The sequence below is a fragment of the Porites lutea genome, chromosome 6 (assembly GCF_958299795.1).
Source record: "Porites lutea chromosome 6, jaPorLute2.1, whole genome shotgun sequence".
NCBI classification, from domain to species: Eukaryota; Metazoa; Cnidaria; class Anthozoa; order Scleractinia; family Poritidae; genus Porites; species Porites lutea.
The window spans coordinates 29,672,624-29,694,706 of record NC_133206.1 but is presented as its reverse complement, the minus strand read 5'-3'; the positions used below and the strand labels follow the sequence as shown (position 1 = coordinate 29,694,706).

Sequence of the window (22,083 nt, the reverse complement as noted above, 5' to 3'; positions counted from 1 at the left end):
TGAATGTATTATAAGCGGCAGTTAACGGTACTTGTTTAAGAGCGAGTGATTCTCGATGTAACCTAAAGTACGTAATTTACATTATCAGTTTAAAGTCACTTGCGATTTTGGCCGCGCGAATCGAAAACCATTTTCAGGGAAAAATAGACTAACTTGTGGGTTTTGTTTTCACTCAAAACATCTCAAACTTCGGACTCGAATATTTCTAATTGAACAGTTCATGACTGAATAAAAACAATTTTTGCTTCATAGGCACTCAAAAGCTAAGAAAACTTACTAGTAAGCCTTTACACTACAACATTTCACGACAAAATCAAATTGAGCAGGCCTAGGGCTTGCGTTGATTGCAGTATTTGACTCTAATTTTATATTGCCTGTATATAGCCTTCTGATCCCTGCTTGAATGAATGAATGAATGAACTTAATGTAAGTGTCAGAGTATTTAGCTATATATAAGCTAATTGTGGACACTAAAAGAACATTCCAAATACAAAATAAAAACTTAAAACAGGGATGCTACGAGTGTTAAAAATCTATTTTAAAATTTACAATCATTTTAAAAACAGAAAGGCTTCATAAAAAAATCACCGGATTTATCTTTCAAGCACTCAAGTAAATTGAGCCTAAAGAAAAACAGTCTTTGGAACAGCGATTTAAGTTACTAATCGACAGTTCGAAATTCGACCTTGCGAACATTATGTTCGATTACCGGATTCAGTCCTAATCAATCCATGGACTGAGTTCGATTGACTGGTTCGATTCGGGTTTGGTGCCCTACCACGAGTCAATTATCTCCAAACAACAATGCAGGGAACTGGCCTACGTTAACGCCCGTGCCGTTATTATCTGTTTTGTCTTTAGAGTCATTAAAAGTAAATGTTACCCCAAAGCATTCGACAGTGCTTTTTCCTTTATTTCCGTACCATGAAGGGTCACCGTTAACAAGAGAGACCACCTCATAACAGATATTTTGCTTGATAGGTACCGCATCATCAAACAAAACAGTAAATCCGTAGTAATTAGTAACCTCTTGATGTTTTTCTTCCGAACTGTACACCCCTGATTTGTTTGCGACACAGGAACCACTTGCAGTATCGCTCAATTCAGTTCTGACGGTGTAGGTGCCTCCCTTGCAGCCAAAATGCTCCACTCCACTTAAATGAATGTCCTTGTTTACGGTGAAACAGATGCGGTCACTAATACCCTTGTACCCCCAAATGTTGTAAGAACTATCTGGTTTACTGAAAGAAAGAAATCGATGACAAGTACAATCGCACCTCGTCCTTGGAGATGCCGAGAACTGCAAAGGCCACGTTAACATACTGTTGTAGTGCTTCATCAAGTCAACAATTTCCTTCGTTGTCAAAATATTACTGTCTGGAACGACAGCAAGAAACTCCTTCTGTGACATCAGTGGGAACCGTATGGCGTTCAATAATTCCTCTCCAATAATTCTTCTTTTTGTTTCTCCATCAGGACTTAAACCTTGTCTTTGAATTTCTTGTGTTGCCCACCGATCAACAGCCTTAAAAAGTTCTGCTTCCTTTACGTTCAATATTTTCTTCTTCACAACAGATTCAACTAGACACCGTTCAAGCGTCACAAATTCATCTGACGTCACAGCTTCCTCTGTATGCTTCTGGATCACTTCCCAGCATCGGTTTTCCAAATCTTGATCATCAAATTTCTTCGCGTGAGGCAGAATTGAGAACACATTAGATGCCTCCAGGTTTTCTTGAAGGTACGCACCGCACTTATCAGCGAGCGAAGGAAGCATGTATTTCTTTGCCAAGTACAGAACATGCATCACATTACTTCCGGTTAAGTTCACTTCATCGGTGTACAAATAACGAAACAACTCCAACAGACTCTCGTACTCACAGTCGGGTAATTCAATAGAATTTTTAGTCTCCGCCATTTCACCAAAGAACATGGCATAGAAGACAGGACTGCCGATTGCAAGAACAAACTTGTGAGCTGGAATCATCTTCTGGCTTTCGCTTTCGCTATTCGACGCAGGAACGATAAACTTCACATCGCTTAACAACTCGTTGTTAAAGATGAACCTTATTCTTTGGCTGATCGTCAAACATTTTGATTGCCAGTGATCATCGGCCATTTCGCACATATATTGCTCGACGGGAGAGAGAAAAGTAACAGAGTGTAGAACAGTGTAGTGTGTGAAGCAAAACGTAGCTTTGGTATGGTTAATCACGTGTCTAGATGGGCCACCCCCCAAGAATTTATGCACAGGACACAACACAAATAGTGGATGGTATACCTGTGGCACTACTAAAAGGAATAAGGATAGACTTGGTTTTCTTTGTCCCACGTTAACTCGTATATTGAAACAATTTCCAAACGGAGACCTATAGTTTTAGATCATACATAAATTATAGCGAGACTTCGCCACAACAGGTCAAGCACAAATATTCAGAAAAATGACCATTACTATTACACAACGAGCAAACTGAAGTACAAGATTCCACGTTTCCTTTCTCAGACTTTCCTGTAATAACTAATCATAACAGTATAAAGCTGTTATAACTAATATTAACAGTAAAAAGGATAACTGGAAATATAGACGATAAGCTTACATTTGTTAATGAAGCTTTCCGATTGTGTTCTATAAAATTTAAAGAAAAAAAATTACAAGACAAAACAAATGGTAAAATGTATACAGCTTACAGGGGAAAAATAAACTGAAAGTCTAAAGCTTCAGTCTTAAAAGAGAAAAAAAAAAGCCACGATTCCAATATATAAGTACAACAGTTAACAAAGTCTCACTTGTAAATTTATTTGCCGTATTTTATATTTTACAAGAGATTTACAGGTCGTCTTTTAGGGATGAGTCCTCAAGAAATAATCGAGCGATATAGTGAAAATATCGAATGGACGCTCAGCACGTTCTTTCAACCGTACGAGCAGTCAACGGCGGTTTGCTAAAATAAAGGATCACGTGATGTGATAATATAGTTGGGAACAAACCATTATGATATAGACTGCAAAACAGTCCGTATTGTTGCGTGTTTAAGTACGCGCGAGCAGGCTGAAAACAGAGAGCGAGACTGGGGACTCCTACGGGCGTGTGAGGCTCGCGAGCTTTGCGCGCGTAAGACTCGTACGCCACGCTTTACCGATTTCTGTACTGATTTTGAGAAAAAACCGACTGTTTTGCAGTCTAATCATGAGAAGGCGTTTCAATCTTCCTTAAATCGACTCAAAATCGGGTTTGTGGGTCCGGATAGAGGATACTTCCGCGATCGCGAAAGTCAGCGTTTACAAATATAAAGTCAGTGATTCGCGTGTACGACTTAGCCAATTCAAGATTTTTTTAGTAGAAACTAACATTTTTCACAGTCGGATTAGTAAGCAATGGTGCATCGCTTTACCAGGCGTGAACGACGTATTCTTCAGTGCAACTTTGCTGGTTTGGTGTTCCAGCAGCGCAATATCACTCTCCGCGACACTTCTCTTTTTTTATTTTTCGTCACTAGTACCGTAAACTGCCGTTTATAAGCCTTCCCACTTATACCCCTCCCCCTTCCCCCCACCCACTTTCAGGCCCATCTACATGTAAACAAAACATACACCCCATTGATAGCTCCTCGGGATTAGAATTAATTTGATTTATTACGACGTTTTGTGGCTTCATCATCATCGGGTCAAGCTACGTAGCTCGGGCATTTATAAGCCTATCAAGCCATCCATCGCGGTCCTGCAAAAAAGCAGGTCGGTCGTTTGAAGGCACCCCGTGTCTCTACAGAGTTGGTCGATGTAGGTGATTGCAGGGCGACCAACCCGCCTTTTACCATGGTTAGGTAACCACAGCAGTAGATCGCTTGCGAGTTCTTGTTTTGCTCGCCAGCAGTGACCTGCAAAGCGCATCCTTCGTTCACGTTTTGAAGCTAAGAACCCTCTTAATGCAAAACTTATTTTGATCAGCACCGCTATAGCTCTATTGGGGATATAAGCCCCTCCGTTTATATCATCCCTCCCAAAACCCCTTGCGAAGATGAGTGTATTATAACCGGCAGTTAAAGGTTCTTGTTTTGGAGCGGGTGATTCTAAATACAACCAAAATTACGTAATTTACGTCATCATTTAAAAGTCACCTGGGATATTGGCTGCACGATTCGAAAACCATTTTCAAGGCAAAATAGACTAAATTATGGCTCTAGTTACCACTCGAACCATCTCAAACTTCGCATTCAATCGAGAATTTCAAATAGAAAAGTTAATCCCTGAATAAAAATAATTTTCGTTTTCACACACTCAGAAGCTAAGAAAACTCACTTGTAAGCCTTTTTACTGCAAGTCCTACAACATTTCACGACAAAACTTAATTAAACAGGCCTGGGGCTTGCGTTGATTGCAGTATTCGACTCTAATTTATCGCCTATATATAGCCTTCTGATCCCTGCTTCACCATCCTCGGAGACCCAGGGGCAGTTAGTCGGGTCGATAAAATGTTCGTGGTGAAAGTTTACTGTAAGATCGAGACGAGGGCTCGTCTCGATCTTACAGTAAACTTTCACCACGAACATTTTATCGACCCGACTAACTACCCCTGGGTCTCCGAGGATGTGCTTCACCGGATTTATCACACAAGCACTCGGGCTAAGTAAATTGAGCCTAAAGAAAACTCGTCTTTTGAACAGCGATTGAATTTACCAATCGAATGTGCTAAAATCGACCGTGTGAACATTTTTTGAGTTCGATTATGTTCAATTACCGGATTCAGTCCTAATAAATCCATAGACTGAGTTCGATTGACTGGTTCCGTGCGGTTCCGGATTCCCTACCACGAGTTAAATATCTGCTTCAAACAACAATGCAGGGAATTGGCCCATCTCCACGCCTGTGCAGTTATTATCTGTTTCCTCTTCAGAGTCACTAAACGAAAAAATCACCCCAAAGCATTCAACACTTCTTTTTCCGTTATCTCCATACCATGAACTGAGACCGTTAACAAGAGAAACCACCTCATAACAGTTATTTTGCTTGATAGGTACCGCATCATCAAACAAAACAGTAAAGCCGTGGTATTTAGTAACCTCTTGATGTTTTTCTTCCGAACTGTACACGCCTGATTTGCTTGCGACACAGGAACCACTTACAGTATCGATCAATTGAGTGCTGACCGTGTAGGTGCCTCCCTCGCAGCCAAAATGCTCCACTCCAGTTAAATGAATGTCCTTGTTTACGCTGAAACAGATGCGGTCACTCTCGTTCGCCGTGTACTGCCAAGGACCGTGTTCTGTAAAAGAAAGAAATCGATGACAAGTCCCGACACGCTTCGTCCTTGGAGATGCCGAGAACTGCAAACGAGAAGTTAACATACCGTTATAGTGTTTCATCAAGTCAAAAATTTCCTTCCTTGTCAAAATGTTGTTTGGAACAACGGAAAGAAACTCCTTCTGTGACATCAGTGGGAAGCGTATGGCGTTCAATAATTCCTCTCCAATAATTCTTCTTTTTGTTTCTCCATCAGAACTTAAACCTTGTCTTTCAATTTCCTTTGTTGCCCACCGATCAACAGCCTTAAAAAGTTCTGCTTCCTTCACGTTCAATACTTTCTTCTTCACAACAGATTCAACTAGAGACCGGTCAAGCGTGACAAATTCATCTGACGTCACAGCTTCCTCTGTATGCTTCTCGATCACTTTCCAGCATCGGTTTTCCAAATCTTGATGATCAAATTTCTTTGCATGCGGCAGAATTGCGAAAACATTAGATGCCTCCAGGTTTTCTTGAAGATACTCACCGCACTTTTCTGCGAGCGACGGCAGCATGTATTTTTTTGCCAAGTACAAAACATGCATCACATTACTTCCGGTTAAGTTCACTTCATCGGTGTACAAATAACGAAACAACTCCAAAAGACTCTCGTACTCACAGTCAGGTAATTCAATAGAATTTCTAGTCTCCGCCATTTCACCAAAAAACATGGCACAGAATACAGGACTACCGATTGCAAGAACAAACTTGTGAGCTGGAATCATCTTCTGGCTTTCGCTTTCGCTAATCGATACAGGAACGATAAACTTCACATCGCTTAACAACTCGTTGTTAAAGATGAACCTTGTTCTTTCGCTGATCGTCAAACATTTTGTTTGCCAGTGATCATCGGCCATTTTACACATATATTGGTTGACGTGACAGAGAAAAATAACACAGTGCAGTGTAATGTCTTACGCAAAACGTAGCTTTAGTACGGTTGGTCACGTGATTGGATAGGTCACCCACCACAAGAATTTATGCACAGGACGCAACAAATGGGGGTGGTATACCTGTGGTACACACTAAAATTATTTGTAATCACTTGCTTTGGCGTCAATAGGAAAAAGGATGGACTTGACTTTCTTTGTCCCACGTCATGTTGTATATTGAAACCATTTTTAAACGGTAATCTATAGGTTTAGGTCATATATAGCAAGATTTCCCCTTAACAGGTCAAGCACAAATATTCACACCAAGTGTGAGGCCTAAGGCGTGATTGTCACGCCTGGTAAAAATGTTTGAGCCATTACAGCATTAACTGTCTCATTTTGAAAAATATATTAATAATTTAAAGATGGCCTTTACATACTTTACATACTTTCCTGTAATAATAAATATTGACAATAAAAAGGATAAGCTCACATGTATTTTAAAATAACCTTTCTATTGTGAACAAATGAAGTTTTCAATACAACTGCACAGTAACTTGCCTTGATAAAAAATTTTAAATTTTCTATGTGCTAAAATATTATTTTTACATACATTTTTTAAATTTTTTTACTCTAATATCTTAAATGATTCCATGATCGTTCTATAGCAGTGTGATCCCCTAAATCCAGTGTAAAATTATTAAACTATTTAATATATTGTAACCTTCTAAATTTAGGTTACTATAAATATGATATTATAAGTTCTCACAATTTCTTTAGCATGCACTCGCAGCCTTTGAATAACACAATCCACTCATTGTCACCTGCAAATGGAAATATAACTTTAGGTAAGACGTTGTGCCACAAACCAATTAATTTAGGACTCTGTTTAAGTCCATATGCAAAACAGCACCAAAATCCTTGTATTGGACCTCACAACTCTGTACCAAGATTTGAGTTAATGGTTAAATGTTAATGGCCTGTTAAAAAAGCCATCGCTGATTTACCAATCAGTATGAAAGGAATGAATTTCAAATACCCGTCCGATAATTTGCTGCATTGAGTCCGTTGGGCCCGGCACTGCAGAACAATGATCTCAAATAAGACTTCACAGACAGTCACTGCATGCACTTTACATTAAAGAGAATTTGCTGCTTACCGTAATAAGCACTCTAAACTTCAACGAAGAAAATAGACCACTACAAGTTTGAGGAAAGTGTTGCCTGATATCAAATTAAAATTAAAGTACAAGCACTCATACCAAATATATGCACATGCAAATTATTTTAATGCACCCGCCCAATAAAAATTACTGTAAGTTTACTGAGCCATGTTTTCCTGCGTCATACACCAATTTAATTGTTAAACAATTAATTGTCATACACCAGTTAAATTATTAAACGATGTACTTGTAATTGGTGTCGCTGCAAAATGCAATAGGGTTACATAGCAGCCTATCAATGGCTCCGGCTACTCTAGCTATTTCTAATCAACCACTTCTTTGAGTGACAGGTTGCTTTCCCCACCTAGTATTAATTGATATCAATTTACTAACGGACATTGTTTTAACAAAAGCAGCTTAACTCTGATCTGAAGATATATCAGAGCTCAATAGATGTAATTATTGTGGTTCCAGTAAAATATAAGCTGATGTCTGTTTATCACCATAACAAAAGCTTTATGCCTTCTACTGAATGTCATCATATATTTTTGGGCAAGCCATTGGCTATAATTATGTAAAATATTCTGTTGCAGGTATTTACCCTAAAAGTTTTTTCAAAACTGCTTTGATATCAATATACTTTGACACTAAATGTCTTGTTCTTTGATATCTGTTTGCATAAAACATTCAAGTTCCTACTGAGGTTGGTCACGATGAGGTGACAAATATTATTTTTGCCCCTCACCCAACCAAAATACCTGATAGGACTTTTCTTTACAAAGAGGCAAACTGTGCAATTTTGAGAAAAATAGGACAGGTGGTCTGAGCCAATCAAATATGCTAGGAAATACAATATAGCCAATGCAAACTAGCCAATCAGCACTAAGTCCCTGTAACAATGCACCACAAAATTGTTGACAGCTGTTCGTCTGCAAATTAACACTCTTGGCTTCCTGATGCTGTCGATGTTGCTTTGTTTTGCTGCTGTTTTGTTTTGGCTTCTTGTCTGGGCCATTTAAAAGGAAAATGTAAGACCAAACAGATGAAAGTTTGCATTGAAAAAAATTAACAATTCTTGAAAATGTAAACAAGCACTTAAACTTTGGACACGAATAAGAAAACACTAATAGTTATGTTTAGAATTGTAGGCATTACAATCAAAACAAAAGGACAAAGTCTGCGGAATCATTTGAGGTAACGAATGAAATGTTTACTTTCAATAGTGTGTCCAACAAGAAAGCTCTTGCTACTTTGGACACTGTACACAAATGAACTTAACGTCTTTTGGTTAATTATTATTTATCAGCTACTTTATTTTCCTCCCTACCTTAACACTTATGTAAATATCTTATATATTGTGAAATAAAGAATTTGATTGAATTTCCATGTTTAAATTAAGTATTTGCATTGTTGCTTTGTCTTCTTTTTACTCAACAATTGCGGTTTTCACATGTGGCACCGTATCACTGGAGGAGCGTAATTTTGAAATTTATACTTCACGACTACAAAATGCCAAAGATGAAAGTAAGAAAGAGCAAAGAAAGAGCAATACAATTTCTACGTTTGTTTGTTGGTGAATCTTTTTTCTTAATTCACTTGATTTAATGGCAAAATGATACCAAGGTGTGTTATTTAATATTAAGCCAACTGCATGAGAATGAAATGAAGCACCTTCCGTCATTAAAAATTGTACATGATCCATCAAAATGCCATGATTAATAACACTGACTGCCATGGGACAAAATAATGATAAACAAATCCTATGATACACATTCCACAATAAACAATATCTGTTATTATAGCTCAGCAAAAAGTAACTTTTCTCACAACAACAGGGTGCAAAGAAAAGATTTCGTTTTCACAGCTTGCCATTCGGGCAAGCTGAAGCCAGCATTTACTAGCCCAGACGTCATTTCAAGTAGCCCCAAAAACTTTTTGACTAGCAGAATTGATTTGTTATTTGAATTCCTCAAAAAACATCACTAGCCCATCGGGCAAGATAAAAACAGAATTCACCAGCCCGATAGCAAAAATCCACTAGCCCCAGGCTATAGGACACTACTTTCTTTGCACGCTGCAACAACTTAGCAAACCATAACCAGAGGCAGCCAACGTCCGTCTTCTGTAAAATATCTGTTTGGAGAAGCAAAAATTGCCCAGAATTTTCTATACCTTGAGGAGGGCTAACAATTTCTAGACCATTACATTCACCTACTATTTTCGAAGCTTATCTAATAAATTCCCGACGATTTTCTGAAGTTTAATTTTTCGCATTTCACTCTACAGATTAAGCTCTTTTACCGAGAAAAAGGAAATCCTAACATTTTCAGGTTCAGAAATGAGATGGAAAGAGGAATCAGAAAAATTCTACCTTTCGTATAACCTTAAGTTGCTTTAAGGTCTTCAGGACAATAATACTGAATCCCCGGTAATTTCGAAAAGACTCAAGTTGTCCTATGATGCCCGAACAGATATAAATTGTATAGTGCCAATTAGAATGTATTTCTAAAGATCTAAAAGTACTCTGGATTTTCTAAAAAGTGTTTTCCATTTAGGAGGAAATCGTCATTGGGACGTGCCCCTGCATAACTGCTAAAATAATATACTGCAGGACTTTCTATAGCACTAGTAAGTAATTACTGAACTGTTTGCATATCTAGAAATCTTCAGCATACAGGTGATGATCTAGCTTCTAGTCAGGGGCATGCTTTACATGAATTTTTAATGAAGCAAAGCTAGTCGGGCTGTCAATCTCGTCTGCGACATGGTGCTCCACAAGTATGTGTCGAGCTGCCTCAAAGCCGACACATTGCTCCCACACTCGCACATAGTGATTGGTAAGGTGACAAATATATATATTTTTTTATTATCCAGATTTCAACTTGGAAAGTTCTTTTTTTAATTGAAAATATGACCGATTGTTGTAAAACAGTAGAAACTGGTGTGGATCTGTGCCTGGTATAGTCACATAATCCCTGAAACTAGTAGACGTTTCTGAGAAAATGTTCAAGGTATACCAGGAAATAAATCAAAAATAAACTTTAAGGTTCTAAAAACCCAATAAAAGTCAGATCCTGAGATTAATATGTTATTAGAATTAAAATCATTGTCAATAAAAATTTATAAAAAAATATATTACCTACAATAAATAAAAATATTATTGTTGATAATAAAACTAAATATTACCACTGTGTGGTCAAGGAAGAACATTTACTGAGCTAGAGAGTCTAATAATAATTATTATTCAATTGAAGCAAAATTATGATGGGAATTTATATCCAAAAAGGCATATTTTGCAGACAATTATCTTATTTCTACATTCAATTTTTAAAAAAAATCTTGATTTTAAAATCATCCGATAACTTTGGAAGGAATGATCTTGTGAATATCATTTCTGTCGATTTCTAAAGGAGAGCCGACAAGTCATTACTTATGCAAAGTCTGTTTCGTCTTCCGTTCAGTCATCTTGAGACAAGAAAAACTCTGAACTTAAGCCACAATGAACCATGCTAGATCCTAAACTTAGAATAATAAGCTTGAAAAAGTCATTGTAGTTCATTTTAACTGAATTAAATCGGGATCAGGACAAAATTCAGACTGCTAACGTGCTATCGACGAAGTAAACAATTGATCAAGGAAGATTTTAATTCAGTCACACAGGGTGTGTCGACGATCACAGCTGAAAGTTTACATAAAAATATCCTAAAATAACATATTGTAGTCAATTAGTTTTACTTAGAAATTCGTAAAATTATATGTTCGAGCCACTTGCGACAAGATCGAGGCAATTTAGTGAGAAATGTACCAGATTTAGCAGAGGAATTGTTGTCGACCAATGCAGTGTTCGTTACGTTGCGTTTTAGCGCATTAGAATGACCTGAAGCTTAGAGCTCGACACGAAAAACGTTCTACAAAATCGTGCACATGTTAGCCTCAAAATACATCTATCATACGAAAAATAAAAGTTTTTTTTACTTTAAATTTAACTTTTAAGCCTCAACAAAGACTGAAACCATGCCAGGCAAGCGTCGATTGGTTTCAGTAGTTATCAGAATTGACCCTTTGAAAATGGATATTGCGTGGTTTAACTGTCGAAGTTGCGTTGTCTAACGAATATAAGTTTCGTTTCTTATAGCTCAATTTATGGCAAGAAACGCCTGATCCTATACAGAAAAAATTAAAAAATTATTTTCATAAACTCAAAAGTAAGAATAGAGGTAACACCTAAAGAAATCGCCCAGAAATTGAGAAGATCCAACGACGAATGGATTACAGTAAATAACAAGATGGCGGTTGTTAATTTCGGGAGATTGGTGGATGAAAACAACCACGTTTCTTCCTCACTGAACTAATAAACTTCAAAAGAAAGTAGTAAAAACTAAAGAAGACAGTAAACTGAATCACCTTATGTAGAAAAAGAATATCCTAACCGCGCAAAATACGCAAATATAAACGGTTGTAAATCAAAGTAAAAAAGGAAGGAAAACTCGAAGGCGCCGCCAGGTTTAGACTTGATACATATTATATCCTGTCGATATACGCAAAAGTTAGACGCATGTTACCCCTCTAAATTACACTAAAATGACCTGCTACATGCCAAACACTTTAAAATTATCATTTTAAGCAAGTGCGACCTGTTTTGACATGATTTTCAGGCCAAACTAAATGAAAAATTTTTGAAAGCTGGAAAGTTGGATGAGTTTTTCGGATCGAAGCAGGCGCCACGCTAAGATGCTTTGCACCAAACATGACTTTCTCTTCACTTTTCTGATATAAAATAACACAAATATCTACAAAATCTTTCGAAAATGAGTATCACTGGCTCCTACAATCATTTTCATGGCACAGATGTATAAAATGGAAGAATTATTGAGATTTTAGGGGAAATGTTTACGAGGAAAGCAATTACGACAGCTAACCGCCACTTCTCAAGATGTGTTTGTTGCCTACGTTTAGCAAAGTTTTAGACATACTTTCGTCATGCCATCAACCCTCAATCAGGTCTAAATGCAAAGTTAGAACGTTAAACTCTCACAAATCATTCAAAATGCAACAATATGTCAAATACTCTCAACGCTGTAGGACGTTCTTTGCAAAATGTCAAAGTAAACCAAACGGCAGTTTCTCAGTTATTGTTTAACTGTAACATATACAAAAGAGAATTCGTTCAAAACTCACCGTGGACAGGAGCCCAAACTAAGCAACTTTCGGATAGAGTGGTTTTCTTGATGATCGTTCAGCGAGATTATCGTATAATGGAGAAGAAGTTAGGACAAGAAGCACAACTACTCCAATGGCGGTCAGAAATGGCTACACTTCGTGTGTGTTTCCTCGGTGGTCCGCATGTTGTGTATGAATACGATGCGCGTTCGTTGCTGCGTCACTTCTCCCCAAGCGACGCCGAGTGGAGAGTTCGTGAGTTTGATTGTCGCGCTATCGAATCCCTCGTGAAAACATCGTTAACAAATTAATATAATCAGTCATCATGTCCGACGCACCAGCAACCAAACCAGCAGCCAAAAAGAAGACGCCAAAGAAGCCTGCGGAGCACCCCAAATATGAGGAAATGATCACCACCGCGATTAAAGAGCTGAAAGAGCGATCGGGCTCCTCGCGACAAAAGGTGACAAAGTACATTAGCGAACATTACAAAGTTGGTGACAATGTTGGAGTTCAAGTGAAGCTGAATTTGAAGAGACTAGTCGCGGCTGGAAAGCTAACGCAAACCAAGGGAGTTGGAGCGTCGGGTTCGTTTAAAGTGAACAAGGCCGCCGAGCCGAAGAAAAAGCCCAAAGCTCCAGCAAAGAAGAAGGTTGCCAAAAAACCTGCAGCTAAGAAACCGGCAAAGAAACCAGCAGCTAAGAAGACGACAAAAAAGACTGCAGCCAAAAAATCTCCCAAGAAAAGTACCGCAAAGAAACCTGCAAAGAAAACGCCAAAGAAGCAGACAACCAAAAAGACAGCTACAAAGGCACAATCGAAAAAGCCTGCCAAGAAACCCGCGTCAAAAAAGCCTGCAGCCAAGAAGGGAGCGAAAAAATCGCCCAAAAAGGCGACAAAGAGCAAGAAGTAATTGAAAAGACAGTGAAATCTGGACATTTGAATTGTTATTATGTTTATAAATACATAAGTTTCCGTTCTCTTCAAACTTTTGCGGTAGTAGATGGTGCTAATGATAAATACTACAGAGCATGCACTTAAGAATTTAAAATTCTTCTTGTAGATCTGAATTTCTGTTTCCGGTCTAGGCTTTTTAGAGATTTATTTATGTAAAGTAAAACTGAAATGGTGTACGCGTTGAAGAGGAGTTTTGTAAATAAACAAAGACAGGTTTTTAATACGAAATTTTTGTTGATTTGTTTGGTATCTGTGCGTCCTTTTTCTTTCGTACAAAAAGTAGAACAGGGAAAGCACTCTACCCTGGGAAAAGGTTGGTGTTGGTAGTTGATTGGTGTTTTTCGGTCAAGTCTTCTTTCCCCTCAAAAAGCCTTAGATGTGTCTCCACCGAAACACGCAAGCTAAAAGAGAAAAACACTTCTTGTACCAAGGGTTGTGGTGGGCGGATCCAGGCGTTCAGCGGATAAGTTAAGTTAGTATTAAGGAAAAGCATTTGCGCTTTTCAGTGGACAGCTTTATCCATCTTTTTAACAACTGGGGCCAGAAGGTGAGGAGGGCGCAAAAAAAGCGAGCAGGAAAAGGGGGGTGGGGGGAGTGTTAGGTAGGCACGACTTTTTTGTTTTCGGCACTTTTTTTGGTGGGGGGGGGCACGGTTTCTTTTTTGGCACGACTTAATTTTCGGCACCATTTTTTTTTCGGCACGGCCAGGACAGGTCACCGCTGACCAAAATTATTGTAGTGGTATGGAGCACATGGTCATCGGGCGGGGGGGGGGGGGGGGGCGTAATTCCATATATGGGCTATATAGGTTCTTTCCCGCGGAATAGGGTATGGTTTTTGAGGTTCTCGGTCCTTAAACAGGGTATGTTTTTTTACCCTTTGGTTTCTGTATCATGGTTATGATTGCATATTATTAAACTAGGCTTATTCTAGTATTTTCTGCTTGATGCTATACATCCAATTTTAACAGAGAAGAAATAAAGTTTTCCTTTTCATGCTATTAATAATTTTGTTTTTTCCTTGAATAGGGTGTCATTTTTCGGCTTTGGGCCTTAAAAAGGGTATCAGTTTTCGCTTTCTTAGTCCTTAAATTGGGTTAGGATTCACGAACTTTCGCGGCATCCCCATATCCAAAATTCGCGGGAGTACCCCCCGGGGTCATCGTAATTCATCAAACAAGATGGTTGATACATTACTGCAACCAATATCAAAAATACAGAAATCATACTTTAAAGATACCACAGACTTTATAAATTTTATTGGAAACACAAAGGTGAAAAAAGGGACATTTCTTGTTTCGATGGACTTCACAAGTCTTTACACAAATATACCACAGAACGAGGGCATCGAAATTGTCTGTAAAGCTTATGAAAACTTCTACAAAGACAACCCTCCTATTCCTACACATTACCTGCAGGAAATGCTATTAGACCAGTCCTCAAAGAAAAGTCTTACCTACAAACCCATGTTACTGCAATGGGCACAAAGACAGCAGTTTCTTTTGCCAATATTTTTATGGCACATATTAAAACAACAATTCTAAGCAGTACCGTTTTTAAACCTACAGTTTGGAAACGCTACATTGACGATATCTTTACCTTATGGGACATAAGTAAACCAGACATCGAAGCCTTCATCGAACAAGCAAACTTACATCACCCAACTATCAAATTCACGGCCGAAATATCCGACGCTGAGACTGTGTTTTTAGACACGGTTGTATACAAAGGCACAAGATTCAAGGAAAAATCTCTCCTTGATGTAAAGACACATTTTAAAAGAACGGAAACCTTCCAGTACACACATTTCACCTCTTGTCACCCACCGAGTGTTAAAAAAGGATTTGTCTCCTCCCCTGAGGAGAAGCCTTGAGAATCCTACAAACAAACTCCTCAAAAACTACGTTTGAAGAAAATATTTCAAATTTCAAAAATGCTTGATTGACAGAGGCTACCCACAAACTATGATAGAAAACCTTCCATCACATATAAAGTTCACAGAGAGGGAGTCTGCTCTCCCGAAACACAACAACAACGAGGAAAAAGAAATATTGCCTTTTGTGACACAGTACTAGCCCTCAGTGTCTACTTTAAAACAAGTTTTAATGAAAAAATGGAATCTTATACAAAACTAACCGCTACTTAGCCAAATTTTTAAAGAACCACCTATCATTTCCTACAAGAAAGGAAAATCCCTAAAGGACATGCTCGTTAGAGCTAAAGTATAAAAGGTTAGCACAAGGTTTCATGCCGGTATAGATGTGCGGCCTGTCACCCCTTGCATTTTCTCACGAAAAACAAAAAGTCGTGTCGAAAAATGGTCGGGCCGAAAAAGAAAAGTCGTGCCGAAAAAAAGAGTCGTGCCAGAGAAAACCAACATCGTGAAAAAGAAACTTGATGAGAAATCTGTCTTCAGGTGTTCTTTGATTGTAGTGATTTTTGTTCAATAAAGCTTAGTAGAGGGTCTCAATGGGGTGGTGGCCTTTACGGTTATCGGCTAAAATTTTGGCTCTTTTACGGCTATCGGTTAATTTTTTTCAGTTACGGTTAACGAAAAAGTTAAAAATTAATTTCTTTTGTTTCAAAAAGTTAAATATTAATTAACCTGTATTTTTTTGAATAAAGGTCTTCGGATCATCTCGCGATGAAATAAGCTATTCTTTTGAAAAATTTTAACATTTGATAGATCATACGTTTTATAAAGTATTCCACTTCTAATATTATTTTACACTTAAAAATGTCAATAGTAAATTTAAAAATAATCTTTGTGAAATAGCAAAAGCAAACACGCGAACGCCCAACTCAAGGCCGGGGCGCGACATTCATTATAACAGAAATGGCCGTTTTCACACTAGAGAAGGATTATCGTGTGAGACGGGTTATCCGTTGGATGATTCGCCGCGTCAGATAGGTAATACGTCTTAATTTGAAAATGGAATAGTTTTAATTTTGAATGAACAATCCGCCTGACTTTTGAAGATAGGATCATCCGTTCCAGATAGCCTGTGTACAGCCGCCCCCTCCACTCACAAAATTTTGGAGAAGGGGTGTCTGTGGGGAGGACGCGACTGTACACAGGCTAGTCTCAGACGGATGATCCATTTCTAGCTCTAGCGTGAAAACGGCCAATAACAAAATTTCCGTGTCCAGTGTTTTTAATGATAGCGAAGGACTGTACGGAACGACTGTCTGCCGTTGCCTTGTCCGTAGGCCGCATTATTCCTGCGCGGCTAATGCGTTTCGGGTCACTTGGTCCGAGCAAGTTCGCCTCCGAAATGCCTTGACCGAGATTGCGTGGGAAGACGCCGTACAGGGACTAGGCTTGACAATGTCTACCGTAGCGTCAGAGAAAAACAGGGAAATGTTGTTTATCGGCAACGTGTTTTACAAACAGTGACATCTCTGCGTGTTGTTTTACTAGTGTTTCGAGGGCACGACCTCCGGAAAATTGCAAATATTAATCCCCAGCAGGAAGCCACACTTTCGCTATGGAAAAAATTAGTTCCCCGGGAGAGCGCCGGAAATGGGGGCCTAGGTCTTGGTTAAGGCGCTTCGCCTAACGTGGGTACGGAGTCACACTAGCCGGGAAATAAAAAACGCAACCATAAGTGAGTTTAGTACCTTCCTTAAAAGTAGCAAATCTAGGGAACACTTTCTTTTACGGTTAACTCTTTTTTACCCTATTTACGGCTAACGGTTAAAATTTTTCAATTTTTACGGCTATCGGCTAAATTTTTGGCCGTTTTACGCCTATCGGTTAACCCCATTGAGACCCTCTTAGTATGATATTGCTTCTCCAAGCTTTTAAAACACGTACACGAATGAGTAAAATTTCATCCCCAAATATCAAAAATGCCCCCTGCGTCACGTGAATTCCAGTTATATCAGGTGGAAATCAGGGGGGTTTTTCGTTGAGAAGCACTTGACCTAGGGGACTTTGTCTTAACTCCTTAACTTTACTCCACCCAGTACAACCCCCTAGTTGGCCCGGGGGTCTACCTCCGGGGCACGCCAATGGCATGTGCCTTAGGAACAGAGTATTGATCATATCCCATATCGGTCAGTATAAAATATGGACTACGGACTGCGGACTACGGACTACGGACTGCGGACTGAGTATAAAATACGGACAAGGTATAAAACGCGGACTGGAAAATACGGACTGGTTATAAGACACGGACTAGGTATAAAACGCGGACTGCGGACTGCAGACTGGGTATAAAATACGGGCTACGGACTACTTTGGTAAAAACGGTGCTAATTGGTTCTAGGTAAGGAAAAATAAGATCAAAAGATCGCTAAATAGCAAGAAACGTGAGTTAAAGTTGTAAATACTCCCATGAATTCTTGGTGGAGGTGTGCCGCCCGGTTCTCTGAATCATGAGCCAGATCAAAATGCTATTTTCTTTACCCATTTTTAGACCTTGTCTCGGTCTCTAACAATCATGAAAGGGTCAGGATCAGGGGGGTGCTCCCTTATGTAAGGGAAGGGTAGGGGTTTTGGGCCTTTTTGGTCTGGAATCGGGTATGGTTTTTCGAGGGAACTACGGGAGCATACATGAATGGACGTATTTATCGTTTCAATTGCAAATGAATAAGAACAAAATAGAAATGTGCGAATTCGAAATGCATTTGGAAAATTTTTTTGTTTTGTTTCCGCTCTAACTTGGTAATGATGACATAATTTCTGCCTAATTATACCTAACCTGTTCCAGGCTCAGAGATAGCTGGGTCCGATGAATTGAGAAAGCGCGAACACGAAAATAAAACGGGAAAAAACTGGGGAGTCTCCCCAACTATCTGAGAGCCTGGAACAGGCTAAATCAGGCCAGGTCCGAAAATGGGTATGGATTTTAGAGATCTGGTCTGAAAATGGGTGTGGAAAATAACATTTTTTGGTCTGCAATAAGGTCAGGATTCGGAGAACCGGGCACCACCCCCCACCAAGAATTCCCAGTACTACCCCCCTCCGGGGATCAGGAGCAGGGTGTAAATCGTGTCATCATAATCATCGCTTGGAATATAACGTTGGATGACTCATTTCGGTTATTATTCACGTATGTAAGTAATCCCTCCCCCCTTGCCCTCCCCCCTAAATACCGCTTTTGTGCATCGCGGAATGCCCTACATTGACCTTCTCGTCTGAGTTCTTCATTCAGTCCTCATTCGGAATTGTGGTATTCGACAAGAATTTTACTGATGTGACTAACACCAATACCATTTTTTAAATTCGGTGCTTCTTATTGGTTTAAAACTGCAAATTGAAATCTATTCTAACTCCTTCTTTTTATAAAATTCAGAGTAAAATTTCAGTTGCCTTGAGTACCGGCATAACGTAAACCTTCCTTCTCCGTGGGAAGAATAGACTACGTGAACAGCCAAGGGAATGTTAAAGCTGGGACTACTGTTTTTGCTAGTCCGCTTTCCATTTCTCTCAGTTTTACCTTTCTAAAGCTGTTTTTATTTACATAGTCCGTAGTCCGCGTTTTATACCCAGTCCGTGTTTTATACTCAGTCCGGAGTCCGCGTCTTATACCTAGTCCGTATTTTATACCCAGTCCGCAGTCCGTGTTTTATACTGACCATATCCCATATTATTACCTTACGAGGTGATTGTCGCGTGCACATTTTTTGCGACAACCTTTCTCGAAATAGCTGTTTCGAGAGCGAGTTCCGTTTTCCACGCGACATAAGTATTACGTTATCCTCCAGGACTGATTAGTGCTTCCTGTGCCAATACTTAAGAACACCGCGCTGATCGCTATCAGGTATTAGCTGTAGAAATGGCTGTGTCATATTGCTCTGTGTTTATACTTTGGCTGTCTTTAACTACGTTGTGCTTCACCCTTGGCAAAGTGAAAAGATGCGAAAAGATAAAAATTCCTATGTGCCAAAATACTGGTTATAATTTAACTTACATGCCGAACATGTTCAACCACGATACGCAGGAGGAAGCAGCACTTGAAGTTCACCAGTTTTGGCCTCTCGTAGAAATGAAATGCTCGCCAGACTTAAAGATCTTTTTGTGCTCTGTGTATGCTCCGAAGTGCGAGCTGCATGCCAAGGAAAACGAATTTCCTCCTTGCCGATCACTCTGTGAAAGTGCGAGAAATGGCTGTGAACCTTTAATGCGTCAGTATGGTTTCTCGTTGCCCGAGGGATTTAGATGCAAGCAATTTCCCAAGCTTGGGCAAAACAAGACCTGTTTGCATTCTAATGTAACCGAGACAACCCAAGCGTCAACAACATTGTCAACAACTTTGGCTGTGTCACCAACTGGTAAAATCTCTAACTGGAGAAAATGCGAAAAGATCAAGATTTCGATGTGTGAAAACACCGGATATAATTCAACGTATATGCCAAATATGTTCAACCATCACACACAGGCAGAAGCGGCTCTTGAACTTCATAAATTCTGGTTGTTAGTGAAAGTGAATTGCTCTTTAGAACTGAAGAGATTTTTATGCCACATTTATGTGCCTAGGTGCGAGCCGCACAAAAACAACGTCTTGCTTCCGTGTCGACGATTATGCAGAAGAGTAAGGACGGACTGTGCCTCATTCATGAATCAGCATAACATTGATTGGCCCCATCAAATGAACTGCGAGAACTTTCCTGAACTCGGAGATGACAAGACATGTCTGGATCCTGAAGCGGTAGGAACAAGACACAAAGACGGTCCTTCCAGCCGGGCTGTGAGTGGTCTTTCGACCGCGACTATAGTTGGAATTGTTATTGCTACAGTTGCTGTAATCACCGTGGTTGTCGTTGTCGTCGCAGTATGCCATGACAAGAAAAGGAATCCAAACAGGTACCGGTCTGTTCTGCGCTCAGCGCCTGCTTCTTGGCCCAGGTCCATGTTATACAAAAGCACCCCCCATTGCAGTGCGACGCGGCCCCTTGCTGTCTAGAAGCTGGTAACTCTGTGCATCCAACAGGCATAATTGACAATATCTTCACAAATAACCTGACGAATAATATTTCTAGTGGCAATATCGTCACCGACACAACCGATCATTTTTCGCAAGTCTGTATTGTCAACGTAAACAAGCAAAAATTACCACATACAAAAAAGACTAAATTTAGGGATTATCCCAGCTTCAATGCTAATGAATTCATGAATGACCTAAGTGCAATTAATTGGGAAGAGGTTTCTGGTAATTGCGACGTAAACAAGTCGTTCTCTCACCTTTATAAAACCATAAATCATGTAGTTTAATAAACATGCACCGCTCAGGGATGCTTCAGTGAGAAAACTAAAAATGCTAACTAAACCTTGGCTAACTGCTGGACTAAGGAAATCTATAAAGGTGAAGAATAAATTGTTCTTTGAATCAAACTGGCCGAAATATAAAATATATAGAAATAAGTTAACAACCCTTATTATTCATTCAAAATATTTCCCCGATTCTGATTGGCTAAAAGTATACGTTTAACTCACCATAACCAGTTACTGATGACCAAATTTGGAAGAACTTTGACTTTAACGAGGAAATGACGTCAAAAATGCAGCGTTTTCGCAGGTTAAGGCACCGTTAACCGAGAAGACCTGGGGACGAGGTGGAGTTGTTTTGGTTGTGAACTTGAAAAAATGGCGGACATTTCATTCGTTTCAAGAGTAAGAACTAGGCGAAAAAATAGCTAAAAACACGGCAAGAACAGCAAGAAGACAACTCGAAGGGCGACATCTGCTATTTGGAGAATATTTGTGGAGCTGGACAAACCTAGATGTACACTATCGAAGATGAACTGAACATTAATTGATGGATCGATGGAGGTAAGCACGATTTAGCTATGTTTTTAAACTAGGTATTATTTTGAATGAATAATAAAACAGTTATTGAATTCGGCTTTCGTATCATATGAAGGATTATGGAGATCTCAGAGGGTGTTATCCGCCTCGGCCTACGGCCTCGACGGATAACACCCTCCTCGATCTCCATAATTCTTCATAAGATACTCAGCCTCATTCATTAACTGTTAATTATTCGATTGAGTAAACAACGTCACTATCAAAGGTTTTTCGACTCTAACATAAAAAATACACGATCGACATGGAAAGGTATTAACGAAATATTAGGAGATGCGAAGAAAAGGAAAAAATCAAAAAGAATTAACTTCATTCGTTCTAACGAGCATAGCGTTTTATCAGATGATCCTAAAACGATTGGTAACACACTCAACAAATACTTCTCGTCAAAAGGGCATCAACTTGCAACCGATATTCCTGAAGTTAACACTACTTTTTCTGATTATCTTGATCCGCCTTTGCAGAACAGTTTTTATTTTGATCCAATTATACCGCAAGAAATTGAAACAGAAATTAGCTTGTTGCCATACAATAAAGCCCTGGGGCTTTATTCTACCCCTGTTAAACTGTTAAAACTTGCTAAATCAGTCATATCCATACCATTAACCAAAATTTTTAACCACTCTGTACTAACTGGGGTTTACCCTGCAAAGCTTAAATATGCAAAAGTAATTCCAGTGTATAAGGGTGAAGACGAGACGTTACCTGAAAACTATCGGCCAATTTCTTTGTTATCAATTTATAATCGTTTCTAATTTTCGTAAAAAAATTAAATCACTACTCCTTAATGTTCTAGGTAATGAAGATAATTATTTGAATGTTAATTTTTTAATAGAATATTTT

At 39.1% G+C, this 22,083-nt stretch overlaps 4 protein-coding genes across 4 annotated transcripts; 2 read left to right on the top strand and 2 right to left on the bottom strand.

The window, feature by feature from the left end:
• Positions 1 to 514: 514 nt before the first annotated feature.
• LOC140941694 (BTB/POZ domain-containing protein 6-like) lies at positions 515 to 2,177 on the bottom strand. Its single transcript, XM_073390708.1, has one exon. The coding sequence runs from the start codon at positions 2,126 to 2,128 to the stop codon at positions 785 to 787; it is 1,344 nt and encodes a 447-aa protein (XP_073246809.1). The 5' UTR covers positions 2,129 to 2,177; the 3' UTR covers positions 515 to 784.
• A 2,410-nt stretch (positions 2,178 to 4,587) lies between these two features.
• Positions 4,588 to 6,189, bottom strand: LOC140940563 (BTB/POZ domain-containing protein 6-B-like). The gene has a single exon (XM_073389553.1). The coding sequence runs from the start codon at positions 6,144 to 6,146 to the stop codon at positions 4,812 to 4,814; it is 1,335 nt and encodes a 444-aa protein (XP_073245654.1). The 5' UTR covers positions 6,147 to 6,189; the 3' UTR covers positions 4,588 to 4,811.
• Positions 6,190 to 12,684: 6,495 nt separating this feature from the next.
• On the top strand, positions 12,685 to 13,659 carry LOC140940514 (histone H5-like). Its single transcript, XM_073389500.1, has one exon. The coding sequence runs from the start codon at positions 12,800 to 12,802 to the stop codon at positions 13,385 to 13,387; it is 588 nt and encodes a 195-aa protein (XP_073245601.1). The 5' UTR covers positions 12,685 to 12,799; the 3' UTR covers positions 13,388 to 13,659.
• Positions 13,660 to 19,150: 5,491 nt separating this feature from the next.
• LOC140940573 (uncharacterized) lies at positions 19,151 to 20,367 on the top strand. The gene has a single exon (XM_073389565.1). It carries the CDS (start codon positions 19,214 to 19,216, stop codon positions 20,339 to 20,341), a length of 1,128 nt encoding a protein of 375 aa, XP_073245666.1. The 5' UTR covers positions 19,151 to 19,213; the 3' UTR covers positions 20,342 to 20,367.
• The last annotated feature ends 1,716 nt before the right edge of the window (positions 20,368 to 22,083 follow it).

What these genes read in the sequence shown, in the direction of transcription:
- LOC140941694 (XM_073390708.1), bottom strand. Translation starts at nt 2,128, where the DNA reads ATGTGCGAAATGGCCGATGATCACTGGCAATCAAAATGTTTGACGATC.
- LOC140940563 (XM_073389553.1), bottom strand. Translation starts at nt 6,146, where the DNA reads ATGTGTAAAATGGCCGATGATCACTGGCAAACAAAATGTTTGACGATC.
- LOC140940514 (XM_073389500.1), top strand. Translation starts at nt 12,800, where the DNA reads ATGTCCGACGCACCAGCAACCAAACCAGCAGCCAAAAAGAAGACGCCA.
- LOC140940573 (XM_073389565.1), top strand. Translation starts at nt 19,214, where the DNA reads ATGGCTGTGTCATATTGCTCTGTGTTTATACTTTGGCTGTCTTTAACT.